Genomic DNA, 15073 nt, shown 5'->3' with positions numbered 1-15073 from the left:
TCGGCTCACCGCAACCTCCGCCTCCTAGGTTCAGGCAATTCTCCTGCCTCAGCCTCCTGAGTAGCTGGGATTACAGGCACGCACCACCATGCCCAGCTAATGTTTTTGTATTTTTAGTAGAGACGGGGTTTCACCATGTTGACCAGGATGGTCTCGATCTCTTGACCTCGTGATCCACCTGCCTCGGCCTCCCAAAGTGCTGGGATTACAGGCTTGAGCCACCGCGCCCGGCCAGGTCATCCCTTTTTGCCAAGACTTCCTGTCCATTCCTTTAAGTCTCAGAATTGTGGAAAGGAGAGGCAGATGGGATCTCAGTCCAGAAGCTGAAGCCTGACCCCCAAACCATGGGGGATGGAGGCCCCCACTGCCCATAGGCAGCTCTGGCTCAGGGAGGCACAGCGCTGTTTTGCTTCTTGTTACATCAGCACCCTGGGCAGTGGGGTGGTCTTAGAGTGACAGGCCGATCGATGTGACATGTGTCTTTGATGGTAAATACGTTGTGGCTGCATAGATGCTGCTCATTTGGTAAAGGGACTCTCTTAAACATGGCATCCAGAGGGGAGAGGGAAAGTTGGAGACGTTGGGGGCACCTTGCGTCTGATCTCCAATTAAGAGTGGGAGGCCGGGCACGGTGGCTCACGCCTGTAATCCCAGCACTTTGGGAGGCCGAGGCAGGTGGATCACCTGAGGTCAGGAGTTTAAGACCAGCCTGGCCAACACGGAGAACCCCCATCTCTACCAAAAATACAAAAATTAGCCAGGCATAGTGGCACATGCCTGTAATCCCAGCTACTTAGGAGGCTGAAGCAGGAGAATCACTTGAGCCCGGGAGGTAAAGGTTGCGGTGAGCTTAGATCACGCCACTGCGCTCCAGCCTGAGGAACAAGAGCGAAACTCCGTCTCAAAAAAAAAAAAAACTGGGGAGTCCGGGCAACACTGCCTGTGTTTGAACACAGCTCCACTCTGCTGGCAGCAGGACTGTAGGCTGTGGCGACTTCCTCTCCCCCAGCCTCAGTGTTCCCATCTGTGACGGGGGCCTTTCTCATCACGCTGCCATGAAGGTTGATGGAGTGGGCTCCCATGAAGCCCCTAGCTCATGCTGCATCCTCGGCAGCCAGCGATCAGTGACTCTCTGCTACTCACTGTTGTCATTCAGGACCAGAGAGAGGTGACTTGGCCAAGCTTGCAGCCGTTTCAGGAGGGAGCTGGAGTTGAACTCGGGCCCGTCTTCGAGCCCCTGCACCAGGCTGCCCATTCTCTTTAGGATAAAGTCAGTGCAGATACAAGGGACCCCGGGGAGTGGACCCAGAGCAGGCAGAGGTGTGGCCCTGATGCACAGCGGGAAGACACCCAGAAGGGGACCCTCTTCAGCACTGCTCAGGGACTCACAGGTCCCTGTGGAGGCCAGGGGACCTGGGCTCTGCATCCTGAAAGATTTTCTTTTGTGGTCTGGGCTGCTTTGGGGCCCTCGGCTAAACCCTCCTGAGAACTTCCCCGGGGCTTTGGAGTCTGTACCCCTGGGGACCCTCCTTTAGACCCTCCTGACTCTTAAAGGTTCCCGCGTGACCTGGGGAAGCCCCTGTAACCCCCTGCACTCCCTCCCACCTTCTGCAAAAAAGGTATTCTAGCACCGCCTCGAAGTGTCGTCAACACGGAATGAGACCGCAGTGAAAACAGCCGTGCACAGCACCTGCTCAGTAAACTGCAGTCACATGTGAAGATCAAGGGGGCTTTGCACACAGACCCACCCACCCTGACCCAGAACTTTCCTTCTCTACCTAGACTAAAATCCATGGAGTTGGGTTTGTGAAGATCCACGCCCCCTGGAATGTGCTGTGCAGAGAGGCGGAGTTTCTGAAACTGAAGATGCCGACGAAGAAGGTAGGCGTTGGTGGTTCTGCTCCGAAATGCATTGTCAAGGCCTGCCTGGGTCACAGGAAGCATACCTACCTGGAGGCCCTGAGTTTTATTAAAAAGCCCAGCGGGCTTCAAGGCTACCTCTGGGGGGACAAAGAGGCTTGATGTGACAAGGCCCCCAGGCTCCGGGGTTCTGACCGTGGTGAATGTGACCCAGCCCCAGGGGGTCTTTAGGGACCGCAGAGCAAGCCCCAACAAGAGACGGTGCAGGCGGAGGAGCCCGCCTCTCCGCCCCCTGGGAATTTACCATTAACTGCAAACACAATTACTCGTGGGGTCCTGGTGCTTTTGTGATTGTGGTGTCAGTTTATCAGACTCGTTTTAATTACATTTTCTGGCTTACTGGGATTTTTCTTTTTAATCCGTGAAAACTTTATATCTAAAAGGCAGTTTGACAGTGTATTCCCAGAAGCTTAGCGTGGAGTCAGTATTTACTTTGGGGGCGGAAGGGTGAAGCCGTGCTAGGCGGTAAATCAGCCTTCGGTTTCTCTCGTCCTCAGAGAGCACTTGGATTACCTCTTGTGAAGCAAAAGTAAAGTGTAGGGGGAAGTTCTCTGGAATGCATTATAATTGTGCTTTTGGCTGGGTACTCCTGAAACCCCGGGCTTTCACGGCGTGGACAGGGGGCTGGGGGACATTCTGGCCCACCCAGGCACTCTGCCCACAGGACGTGCCATTGCACAGGGTGGCATCGTTCTCTGACCGCCTGAGGACAGACACGGATCGTGGTCCAGCAGGGTGACACATCTCCCCGTCCCTTGTCTTATCTGCAGATGTACCACATTAATGAGACCCGTGGCCTCCTGAAAAAAATCAACTCTGTGCTCCAGAAAATCACAGACCCCATCCAGCCCAAAGTGGCTGACCACAGACCCCAGACCATGAAGAGACTCTCCTATCCTTTCTCCCGAGAGAAGCAGCATCTGTAAGTGGGGACCCCATCCTGCTCCCCAAAGGGTCCTGTGTGTGGGGATTTAACTCTCTAGCATGAGAAATGTGGGTTGATTCTCTGTCCCCCAAAGAAGAGCGTATTCTTGTAAGAGCCCTGTGCTTGCCGAACCTAGAAGAGGCCGTGGAAATGATTCCCAAGGTCTCTGTTATCTGAGGAGTGAGGGGGCCACAGCATCTTGTCCTGCTTGGTGACACAGGAAAAACTTCTTCAGCCTGAGCGAGGACCCCAAAGCACTGGTCTGGACATGCCTCCCACAGCCCCCAACCACCCCCGCCACCCCTCCCCCTCTCCCGCCGCCCCTCCCCCTCTCCCACCGCCCCTCCCCCTCCCCCATTACCCCTCCCCCACCTGGGTCTGGTTACCCAGGCCTCCTGCAACCCAGGCAGCCTTGAGCCCGAGGAAGTCTCACTCCTTGCGGCAGAAATTAAAAAGCATCCCCAGGCGGGAGGCCTGAGGCCCCAGGGACTCACCGCCAGCTGGCTTGCCTGGCAGGGCCACGCCTATTCTGGAACCTTCCCTCCTCCCCCGCTCCCGAGGGGCGGTAGGGCGTAGCCACCTGGGTCAGCAGTGACTGCAAGGCCTCTGCTGGCCTCACTGGCAGAGCCGGAGCGTGGGCAGAGGCGGGAACAGAAAGCTTGAGCCATGGGAACCCAGAGGGACTTTGGATGAAAGCCCGAGGGGGCAGGAGGGCTCCTGGACAGTGGTCCTCACGGGGTCGTGGGCCTGGAAGAATGGACAGGGAGGACGAACAGGTGCCCCAGCCCACAGGGGTCCTTGCTTGTTAATGTAGGAGGGGTGGAGCCATGAGCGTCAGTGGATGCATTTACCAGGTCCTCATTCCTGGAGGGGACAGGGCATTACCCCAGAGAGAAGGAAGCACCCCCAAGCCCAGCCCTCTCCTCCAGCTCTAGAACGGGGGCTCGGGGCACTAGAGGAAACTGCCCTCCTTCCAGGACCCCTGCCCACCTCCCGCATCTCTGCGCTGAGACGCCTCCATCAGCCCCGCTGCCTGGCCAGGGCTGGGCTCACCTCCAGGCCCCATGGAGATGGAAGCTGCCCAGCTGCCCTCCCCAGCTCTCCCCCAAGTGCCTTGGAGAGCAGGGAGTGTGTTCAAGATGCCCCTCCACCCTCAGGAAGCCTCAGGCAATCCTGTGCGGCCCATCGGGACCCAAACCATTAGAAGTCCAGGGAGATTGTTTTCAAGGTTGGAACTGTCTGATGGTGGCAGTGGTACTGCCCTTGTCCCCCACCTTGTTGAAGCAGAGGCTTTAAAAACTGCCTGCTGAAGATGTCATCAAAAGGAAGCCGGGATCTTCCGGGGGCCTGGGGGGGTGTGGGGGATGGGGGATGGGGATTGGGGGGGTCTGACCATACTTGCCTCTCAGGTCACTTCCCACCTGTGTGGGTCTCAGGCCTCACCCAGGTGCAGAGGCAGTAAAACAGAGCATCCCAAAGGCCCAGGGATGGACGGGTCATACCTGGTGTGCGAACAGAGTTCCGTCCATTTCAGGGTCACCGCTAATGGGGACAGTGTGGTTTCCCAGGGCCTTGAAACCCAGAGAACTGAACCGTATCTTATTTCCTTCCCGTATTTCCACAGATTTGACCTGTCTGATAAGGATTCCTTTTTCGACAGCAAAACCCGGAGCACGATTGTAAGTATCACAGGCGCCTGGAAACAGCTCACCGGCAAGGTGGCCCTGGGGAAGCAGATGATAATTTCGTTTTGGTGAAACTCCTCCGGGTGGAAGCTGGCTCTAATTGTCTGTGACAGAAATAATTAGAATAATGAAAGGGAGAGGGCAGCGAGGGGCCCAGGGGACGGCCGTGCCCCAGGCTGGGGCAGCTCGGAGGAAGGGAGGAAGCTCGGAGCTCGGGAAAGCAGGAGGGACGCCAGCCCCCCGGAGTGATTTCAGAGGTCGGTGTTCCCGAGTCTGTGCAGCTCCTAGCCCATGCCTCAGAGCCTCAGAGCCTCCTCGTGGTGGGGTTGTGTGGGCCTGACCATGAGGCCACAACTGGGGGCTTTTGGAGCAGGGAGGTGGGTGCAGGAGGCGGGTGGGGGAGGCGAAGGCACGTGCGTTAGGGTCTCTTCCCAGGCCTTTTCCAGAGGAGCCAACCGAGGTTCGCATTCTGACCGGGCCACCCTGCCCTACCCAAGGCACTGCCTTTGTGTTTATCCATCGGCCGCCAACCTGTCCACCAGCCAAGCTGGGGCTGTGCCTGGCTCAGGACCCAACTTCTATCGAAACAAGAAATGAACCTGGCAGCCAAACTGCTGCCGTGTTCTCTCCTCCCTGCCCAGAAAGCCCAGCCTGGCCAGGCAGAGACGGAGGGCTGGGAGGAGGCAGCCGGGGTGACCTTGTCCAGACGACTGCTCTTCATGGCCACCACCTGAGACTGGCAGGCAGCCAGCAGCAGGGCGGTGCAGGTCACATCAGCACGGGGGGTTCTGAGCCACTGCTGGGACAGGCAGATCTGGGGTGGGGAGGAAGGGCAGTTTCTCCCAGAGACCCCGGAGGCCAGTTCCTAAACGGCCAACGTGCTCCAAAGAAACTGACAGTTCATAGTGTTGGCCTTGGTTAGTCAGGCCTCAAAATCCAACAGCATGCAGGGTTGGCTGAGGTTCTAAGCAAAGGTGTGGAGGAGTGACAGCCCTTCCCCACTCCTCTCCTCCACACCGTTCACTCTGTCCTGGCACTGGGGTGGCCCAGTGTACAAGTGGGTGGGAGACGGAGACCAGCAGGGCTTAATAGTGATGGGCACACTGTGCTTGTTGTGGATCTTAGACCTTCGGCCTGTAGGCACTGGGGAGCCATAGAAGGTTGTGGAGTACAGTTGAGGGTGTGCTCAGATTTGTTCTAGAAGGATCACTGCCAGAGGCCAGCTGCGGGAGGCCAGATGACTGGTGGAGGAGATGCCATGGCAGTGGTCGTGAATGGGAGTCACAGCTGTGCGTGGAAGGGAGGAGGTGGTTACAGGAGAATCAGCAAGGTCAGGACCGATGAGATCTGAAGGATGATGGGGAGGGAGCCACTGAGAGCAGCTGAGTGGGTGATTCCTTCCTTCATTCAGCAGGGATGTGTTGAGCACCTGCTGTGTGCCCAAGCCTGGTGTGAGGAAAGAGGCGCTGAGCGCATTTCTAATCTGGCAGGTGGGGAGGGGCAAGCCAAGCTAGAAGACAGAGCCACCGGGAGGGTGGTGGCTTTAGGGCCGGGGTGCTAAAGGGACCCTGAAGCTATTCTGATCTAAAGGGGACATGTTTCTGGGAGAAGGACCAACCAGGGCAGAGGCCCTGCGGCTGCGGGAGTGGGTTTGGAAAGTGAGAGAGGCAGCCGGGGTTTTGGACGGGCGGGTCCCACGGAGGTGAAGGGGAAGAGCTCGGACCTCCGGGGCTTGGGGGCACTGGAAGGACGCTGGCCTTGCCCGAGAGACGAGGCAGGATCTGTGTGCTCTGAAATGCACATCTGTGCAGCAGGACCAGTTGTTCTCACCACACTTTACACATAGAAAAGCTGAGGCAGGGGGTGGCGATGTCACTGGTCCAGAATCGCACAGCTGCAAAGGGCAGAGCCGGTGCCCGGGTCCAGGCAGACAGACTCGTGAGCCAGAGCTGCCGAGGCCACCAAAGGAGACATTTCACTAGCCAAGAGGCACGCACCCGGGGTGGGATCCCTGCAGCAGGGCTCGGCCCAGACACCAGGAACCCAGAGCCTGATGGCGGCCATCTCCTGCCACCACCGTGGGGAATGGAACCCAAGGCCTGACCCCCCGCCGATCCCCCAGGGTCCTAGAACATTCAGGATTGTGCCCCCAAGCGGTGCTGTTCGAACTCATGTCTCAGCACTAGGGGACTGTCAACCCACCGGGCCGGGGACGGGGCCCAGCTGTGACATGGGACACCAGCACTAGGCCCAGGAGGTCCCTGCATTGCTTTGCTGGGGCCAGCAGCCATGACTCCCACGTTGGGAGGTGAAAGATGGCGCCTGCAGGTGCAGCTATTTCTCCCTGAGGACCTCAGGCCTCTGACATTGTTGAGAGTCCCAAGCTGGGCCCACAGTCCCTGAATAAAGGCCACTGTCCTTCCTTGGAAAATAGCTCAAGGAGGGCGTCACAGGTAACCAGGTCTGCTGCAGCCACAGCAGACGGACCGTTTCTGCTGGAGGGACGTGCCTGAAGCAACTGCTCACCCTCCGTCTTGTCTCTGCAACAGGTCTACGAGATCTTGAAGAGGACGACGTGTACCAAAGCCAAGTACAGCATGGGTAAGCACGTGTTTGGGGCTTGAGATCAGCGTTGCTTTCCAAGCGGGAATCTCACTCCGAGCCGTCTCTGTGGGAGGTTGGGCAGCCGGCTTGGGGTGTTGAGGAGGGTTTTGATTTAAGCCTCTGTGACAGTTTCAGGCTGGAGGGCTGGGTTGGGAGCCTAGAGTGCAGTTTTATGGCCCAGCACTTTTCAGTACAAAGGTAGCCTTCGCTTTGGCCGTTTGTGAGCGTGTGGACAGGCTCTCCCGGCAGAGGTGGTAAATCCAGGCTGGAAACAGACCAGCGCTAGGGGTGACCAAGGGTTCTGGGCCCTCTTTTGACCCTCACAGTCCAGTGGGAAATAATCAGGGTTTGGGATGGGGATCACCGTGCCTGTTCTGGACCCTTAAAGGCACACCAGGGCTCACTGAAAGCAGTTCCCCTACCAGGCCCCACCAGGCACAGACAGCCTAATTCCTGAAGCTGCCACAAAACCGTCCTGACCAGACTCCCTGGCTACCCGTTTCCAGAACCCCTTAAGCCATAGATACAAAATCTTCCCAGTTAAATTGTGTAGCTGGGAACCATCCCCCACAGTGGATCCCTTGCCCACAGCTGCAGGCAGTTTGTGAAAGCCAAAATACTGCAGAGCCTTTTCCAGCCTTTCCTCCCCTCGTCCTTGAGCTGCTTTATCCCCTGCTGAGAGCCGTGCTAGAGGGTAGCATCCAGCACTCTGTAGAAGCCTCTAAAATGACGAGGCCAGGGCTCCCGGGGAACACAGCAGGGCTGGTGAGAGGTGGAGTCTGTGCATACGAGAGGGACCATCTTGCTGTCTTGGCTTCCCGTGGTGGAAGGAATGCCGTGGGAAGTAAAATGGAGAGCAGTGGGAGCCAAGGGCTCGGGACTTGAATTCCCAGGGTCAGGCCCAGGAGACAGAAAATGAACCCTCGACCACCTCTGGTGGCTGCTTGGCCCCCGATCATGTGGCCCGTGGTCACTCACAGGGATACCCTGGCAGGCCCAAAATCTCTAAGTCCATGTCCTAAGTCAACGGCAGTGTGGAGGAGTCCCATCCGGGGTCCAGAGGACTGAGACCCTCTCGAGTGACCAAGCCCTGCTCCACACGACTGCGTCTAGCTCAGGCAGAAAGGAAGGTGACGTCGGGAGTTTGGGTTTTTGAAATTGCTCCTCTAGGTCACCGCTGCCAGGGCAAAGCCTTGGAAAGGTCACTAGAGGTTAGGAGGAGGCATAGTTCTGGTCCCAGGCTGGGTCTGGGACCTCGGTTTCCCCCCTGGGTCCCTGCAGCGTTCCTTCCAGTAGAAACGTTTGTGCTTGCAGTAAAATTCCAGGGTTCCCTGGGCTGCACAGCCCGGGCTGACTCTCAGGCCCTTGGGGACACAGGGTCTCCGTGTTCCCACCAGTTTTGTGGCAGGGCTGGTCCCCTGCACCTGGCAACGGGGCAGATAGATGCAGGTCCTTCTCTCCAGCCCTGCTTCACCGTGGCACCTTGTCTGAGAGTCCACCGCCTCTAAATTCATCCTCAAGTAGGGAGGATTCCCATCACCCCCCAGGCTGTGTCCCTTAGTCTTACAGGATGAGCAGGGTGGGGCTGGCTGGGGGATTTAGGAACTGTGCTGAGGGAAGGCCTTCCAGATAGAGGGAGCGGCACGTGCAAAGGCCCTGCGGCAGGCAGCACCAGGTTTGGAGCGTCCCAGCAGCAGGAAGGAGGCTGGCCAGCCTGGTCAGGCCCCAGGTCCACTTTGTATTGCAGACAAACTTTTCACTCACATGTGTGGCTGAAGCCCCTTCCTCTGAGTATCCTTCAGGTCCCCTGATTATTCCAGGTCACTGACCGCAGAGATGGCTCATTTTCAAGGGGATTTCTGGAGTCATTTTCCCACCACTATCAGTTGGCGTCTCAGAGGGTGGGTTGCCCAGGATGCTGTGAAAACCTGATGCTCTTACTCAAGAGGGGGCCTCTTCAGCCAGGCAGAGGGTTCTGTGAGCAGCAAAGGGTCCCATGGAAACGCCCCCGCCATGCTGGGCCCCCGTGATGTGTTGGAGCAAGATCAGATTTCCAGGAGCCCCTTCCCCACACTTGGCCCTGGCTGTCCCGCCCTCTCTCACAGTCTCCGGGAGGGGCACCTGCATGCGCACCTGTTAGGATACGCAGGTGTGGTGTTTTAATAGTGCGCCCAGTACAGGCCCTGGGGGTCTCCTGAAAAGGGGCCTCACCGGCATTCCACTGCTTCTGGGAGCACTGGACGGCCATGAGTCCGCCGGAATCGCTGGCCACCGCGCCTGCTGCCCCAAATGTGGCTTTGATCCTCTCCGGCCCTGCATGTCACTAATAGCCAATGTATAAACAGGGCAAGGCGAGGGAAGAAAGAAGGACTCCGCCCTTCTAAGTAAAAGGCGGAAATGTGGGAAGTATGGTAAGTGTGGGCCTCCTCCGGCTTTCCCAATCAACCTAAAATCTAATTCCAAATTGTATGTGTGTTTTCTGACACCATCAATTTTTCCATCCGTATATTTCCTCATGATTCAGCTTCTCTAACCACTTACAATCCACCTTCCCCATCTGCAGGCTTGCCCTGGACAGGTGGGGGGAGCCGGTGAATCGGAGGCTTGGGGGCGACAGAGTGAGGCCACGGTCTGGTCCGCTCGCACCGCCTGCCTCTGAGACGGAGCCGCCTCTCGGGGCTTTCTCTGTGTCTTCCTAATTCTGCCAATCGAGCATGTGTTTCGTCATCTCCTAGCCGATAGATCAATAACCCAGCTGTGCCCTGTCATTCCTGGGGAGGAAACCCCAGAAAGGTGTCCGGGCTCTGTGTGGCCAGGTTCATTTCCCTTTGAGAAGCTCTTGGTGGCTGAGACGGCCCCGTGACCACTGTGACTTTAAAATGTGAAGCGGAGACCCGCCTGCCCCATAACCTTCTCTCTGCCTCTGTTTTTAAGGCATCACGAGCCTGCTGGCCAATGGTGTGTACGCGGCCGCATACCCACTGCACGATGTGAGTAACCTTGACACACGGTGTATCTCTGCGTCATTTGACTCCCCAAATCCTGCCGGGCCACACCCCCCGGGGAGCTGTAATTACCCTGTGGTCACAGTTTCCTGCTTGGCTCTCACGGTAAATGTCAACCGTACACAGGCCTTCCCTGTTCCCCGTGCGAGGAACGAAAAGTCACACACAGGGCCATCTTTTCTTGCAGAACAATCCCACCGACACGGGGGCACGGCTGGCAGCTTTCTCTGAACCTCGCCGCCAGCCCAGCGAGTCCACACAGTGTCCTCCCAGCTCGGCCTCCTTGACCCCCGCTGGCCCGGGGCCCTGGCAGAATGACCGGGGATCTGTATGTGTCTATTTCTGCAAAGCAGTGGCCAGCTTCCTGAGCTGAATCTCCGGATCCCACCGGTCTCCCGTTGACAAATATAGTCTGCGTCCGTGGCTGGCTTGGGGTGGAGAGGGAGAGAGGACTGTCTTCTTCTTGTCCCTATGGAAACAGGCACTCAAGTTCAGCAGGGCGCTGGGAATGGGCCTCCGGGCTGGCGCAGTGTGGGAATCCCAGACAGAGGAGCTCTGAAACTTTGCAAATGTGCAAAGGCCGGGGGCCAAGAAGCAGGAGAGAAGGGACAGGCCTGGGAATAAGGGGACCCAGATTGTAGTCCCGGCCACTTAAACCCGCACCTCGGCCTCGAGTGGTGGAGGTCTTGTCTTACTGAGCCTCAGTGTCCCCATCTGTGGGTCAGGAAGAAACACGACTTGCCCTAATTCTCCTCTTCTTTTTTTTTATTTTTTATTTTTATTTTTGAAATAGAGTCTAGCCACTCTGTCGCCCAGGCTGGAGTGCAATGGCTCGATCTCAGCTCACTGCAACCTCCACCTCCTGGGTTCAAGCAATTCTTCTGCCTCAGTCTCCCAAGGAGCTGGGGTTACAGATGCCCACTACCACGCCCAGCTAATTTTTGTATTTTTATTATTTTTTAGAGTCTCACTCTGTCACACAGGCTGGAGGGCAGTGGCGTGATCACGACTCACTGCAACCTCCAACTCCTGGGTTCAAGCAATTCTCCAGCCTCAGCTGGGACTACAGGCACCTGCCACCACGTCCAGCTAATGTTTTGTATCGTTAGTAGAGACGGGGTTTCTCCATGTTGGCCAGGCTGGTCTTGAACTCCTGACCTCAGGTGATAGGCCCGCCTCGGCCTCCCAAAGTGCTGGGATTACAGGTGTGAGCCACCACGCCTGGCCTAATTCCTTTCTTGTTGAGGAAGAAACACTGGGTAAATGTAAGGTGCAGGCATCGTGCAGGGCAGTCGGTCCAGGGGTGTCTTCTCCAGACGGTTGACCCCAAAGGAAAGAGTGTGGGCCGATCTCCCACCCGCCACCTCATCGCCTCTCTGTCCAGGCCTCCTCCTCACTGTAGGTCCAGGGATTGGGGTTGAACAGCCCCGCTCGCTCCCATCGTGCACCCACACATGCTGTTCCTTCTGCTACGGCACTCTTCCCTGACCCCGCCCCACCCCACCCCAGGTGGACAGAGGCACCCACACCAAGCCTTTCTGTAGCCTTCCTCCCCAGGACTGGTGGCTTCTTCCTTTCTTCTCTGGGCCTCAGACGGTCCCTATCCTGCAAAGACACCACCGTCTGACCACCTTTGCTTATGTGTGTCATCTCAAGAAGCTCCAGCACTCATCACTTAGTAGGTGCTCAATAAATGTGGTGTCAATTCAGATTGGATTGAGTCAGCTTGCCTCGGCCAGTGACCAGCAGGTCTGAGGAGCTTTCCAGGGCAGGCTTAGGCCCCGAGGGTCGTGGCAGTGGCTCCGGGCTCCTGCCCTGAGGCCCTGAGTCTGGAGGGGCCCACTCCTCCACTCTGTCAGGCTTTCCTCCTGAGGACCTGGCCGGTCCGGCTGTTCCGCCTCACCCTGTGCGGGCTCCGGCTGGGTGCCGGGAAGACAGCCCTGCCTGGCACAGCCCGTGACCCCAAGAAGGCAGCCTCCAGCTACATCCATGTTCCTGACTGGCCTCTTAGCAGATAATCCCTGCTGAGAGGTTGAGGCACAGAAGCCAAAATGTGTCTGGGCCTCCCACCTGTTTTGAGTCAGCCCTTTACGTCTTAAAAGGGAAAGGGGAGAAATCAACATATCTAAGCACCTACTGAGGTCGCATAGCGCCTGTGGAGGAGCTGGGGCCAAAAGCCGTCCCACTGCTACGCCAGCCCCCTGCCGCGCCCCCACCTCATCCCGTCATGGAGGCCACATGTACCCCTCTTCTTGGTCGCCACGACTGCATTTGTCTTGGGGGTTGACTGTCAACAGTTTAAATTGACTGGCACAAAATTTCCTCATCAACTGGATCTGTTTACTGTCAGAAAGCCAGCCTCACAAGAAGCATCTCCAAGATCCCATAGAGAATCTCCTCTTTCAGAATCTTCGTCTCGCCTTATGCAGCCATACGTGTCTGTTCCCACTTCAAAGACAGAGAAACAGGCTGGAGGGGCTCAGGCCACTTGCTCAGGGGCACATAGTCAGGAAGCAGGGGAGCTCAGAAGCCCCGGGCTGGGGGTGTCACGTATCCCTAGGGAACGTGGAATTTTACAGCCACAAATTTTCCTTATGTCTGAAGGGCACCCCTGCTGCTAAGTACCAAAGCTGATGTTTAAGCATGGGGGAGATGACTGGTTCTGGCCTGAGCGGCGTGCACCCCCGTCCTTACCCAGAACACTGATGGTGGAGAAGCTCAGATGGCCTCGCTGGCCATGGGGAGGCTCTCACTGCATGCTCTGTCGTTCTGGCTTCACATTTTGACTTCCATCTTCCTCACCATTAGGCTGTCCTACACCCTACCCCGTTCCAAGCCTGTGCTGACTGCATCCATTTATTCATTAAAAATATCTGTTTGGCCAGGCATGGTGGCTTATACCTGTAATCCCAGCATTTTGAGAGGCTAAGGCAGGTGGATCATCTGAGGTCAGGAGTTTGAGACCAACCTGGCCAACATAGTGAAACCCCGTCTCTACTAAAAATAAAAAAAATTAGCTGGGCATGGTGGTACATGCCTGTAATCCCAGCTATTTGGGAGGCTGAGGCAGGAGAATTTCTTAAACCCAGGAATCGGAGGTTGCAATGAGCTGAGATCGTGCCACTGTACTCTACCCTGGGCGACAGAGCAAAACTCCATCTCAAAAAAAAACCAAAAAAGAATATCTGGGGAATGCCGTTGTCAGCCAGATAACAACCGGATAGAACTGTGTGTGTGTAAGAGTCCCGTGCTCCTCGAGAGACCCCGAGGAAGTCTCCAGGCCTCAGAGCGTGTCACCTTTACTGAAAGGACTTTGATGTTGATGCTGGCCGCTTTTCTTCCTGGCTGACCCCTCCCTGTCTGAGGTCACCAGTATACGGACCTCCGTATAAATGACATGCTGCTGGGATCGTGTGGCTGTCCCATCCATGAAAAGAAACTGGGAAACAGTAAAAGGAGTCACGGTTGGGTGGGTGAGGACCCTCTGAAGACTTAAAAGGAAATGGGTTAAACTGTTCTCAGAGCGTCTTCGTTCCAAGACCACCCACACTGGGTTGCTTTCTTGAGTGTGTGGTCAAGTCGTCCCTGCCTGGCGGGGGTTAGAAGGGGTCATGCAAGTTGCTGGTGAGTGGAGAGGACACTGGACAGGCCCCCAAGAGCCCCAGAGCTTTATCTGCCTGGATATTCTTAAAACCCATTGGCCAGGCCAGGCACAGTGGCTCACGCCTGTAATCCAAGCACTTTGGGAGGCTGAGGCGGGTGAATCACCTGAGGTCAGGAGTTTGAGACCAGCCTTGCCAACATGGTGAAACCCCATCTCTACTAAAAATACAAAACTTAGCTGGGTGTGGTGGTGGGCACCTATCGTCCCAGCTACTCGGGAGACTGAGGCAGGAGAATCACTTGAACCTGGGAGGCGGAGGTTGCAGTGAGCCGAGATTGCACCCCTGAACTCCAGCCTGGGAGACAGAGTGAAACTCCATCTCAAAAAAAAAACAAAACAACCATTGGCCAGGCCAGGCCAGGCCAGCCATGCCCTGAACCTCAGCACAGCTGCTCCCTTGCTGCTCCTCCCCGGGTACTTATGCCAACGTAGCTACCCGGGGCTTCCTGAATGACAGTTCAGTATCGTTTCCGAGCGTTTTCGCGGGTAACGTGCACACAGCCACAGGCAGTCCAGAGCCACCGTGTCCCAAGACCGGCTTTCCACCCTTAGACCTTTCTCTTCCTTCAAGTTTGAAAGTCTGGATCCAAGTCAGGGTCTGACCAAACTTAGCTGTGCGTCCTCAGAAATGTCAGTTTGCTTCTCAGAGCCTCAGTGTTTCCATCTGTAAAATGGGAGTACTGGACTCACTGATCTAGACGACAGTGACCATGTCATTTACTGTCCCTCTTGAGATTCCCCATGGTGAAAAGGGGGCAAGACACCGGGACCATCTCAGCAGAGTGGCACAGATGTGTACCCGATTGATATGACTCTTCCTGCCCCCGAAAGCCCCCTTTCCTTTGTGTTTCTTGTTCCAAGGACCCAACCGTGGATCCTCTCCTCAATTCCCCTCTGTGTTGAGGGAAGAGGCAGCTCAGGCCGTCCCGGTGGTGGATGCCAGCAGGGTCATGCACGGCCTTTCTATCAGAGCAGGGGGCACACCTGGGCAACCCTCACGCTCTGTGTGAAATGTCCTGGGATGATCTCAATTTGCATGAGCGAGGGTTGCTGGGGCTTATGTTTTGTGACATTATGGAGGTGGGCGGCTCAGAAGCTCCATGGGATGATAAGAATGTCCCTTTCCTGTTTTCTAACAGGGAGACTATGAGGGCGAAAACGTCGAGTTCAATGACAGAAAAGTAAGTTGATGGAGCGGACAGGAGGTGGCTCTGTCAGAGCCTGGAGCAGTTCTGGGGAGGGTGGGCCTGGGAGCAGTTCTGGGTGGGTT

At 56.6% G+C, this 15073-nt stretch overlaps 1 protein-coding gene across 10 annotated transcripts in view; it reads left to right on the top strand.

Moving 5' to 3' along the window:
• ANO1 (anoctamin 1) overlaps nt 1–15073 on the top strand; it is a 205658-nt gene that overhangs the window by 121616 nt on the left and 68969 nt on the right. For 6 of the 10 annotated variants that reach the window (XM_032282524.1, XM_032282525.1, XM_032282529.1 and 3 more), the window contains 7 exons: nt 1783–1881; nt 2691–2842; nt 4470–4524; nt 7080–7131; nt 9480–9545; nt 10069–10124; nt 14943–14984. In XM_032282524.1, coding sequence (XP_032138415.1) covers nt 1783–1881; nt 2691–2842; nt 4470–4524; nt 7080–7131; nt 9480–9545; nt 10069–10124; nt 14943–14984 — 522 coding nt within the window. The remainder of the gene's footprint in view (nt 1–1782; nt 1882–2690; nt 2843–4469; nt 4525–7079; nt 7132–9479; nt 9546–10068; nt 10125–14942; nt 14985–15073) is intronic. The other 4 variants (XM_032282528.1, XM_032282532.1, XM_032282526.1 and 1 more) reach the window with 1 other exon arrangement.

This window comes from Sapajus apella, unplaced genomic scaffold, assembly GCF_009761245.1.
Source record: "Sapajus apella isolate SASKATOON/1434 unplaced genomic scaffold, GSC_monkey_1.0 scaffold14, whole genome shotgun sequence".
In the NCBI taxonomy this organism is placed as follows: Eukaryota; Metazoa; Chordata; class Mammalia; order Primates; family Cebidae; genus Sapajus; species Sapajus apella.
The sequence above is the reverse complement of the archived record's forward strand: the minus strand, read 5'-3'. Positions and strand labels throughout refer to the sequence as shown.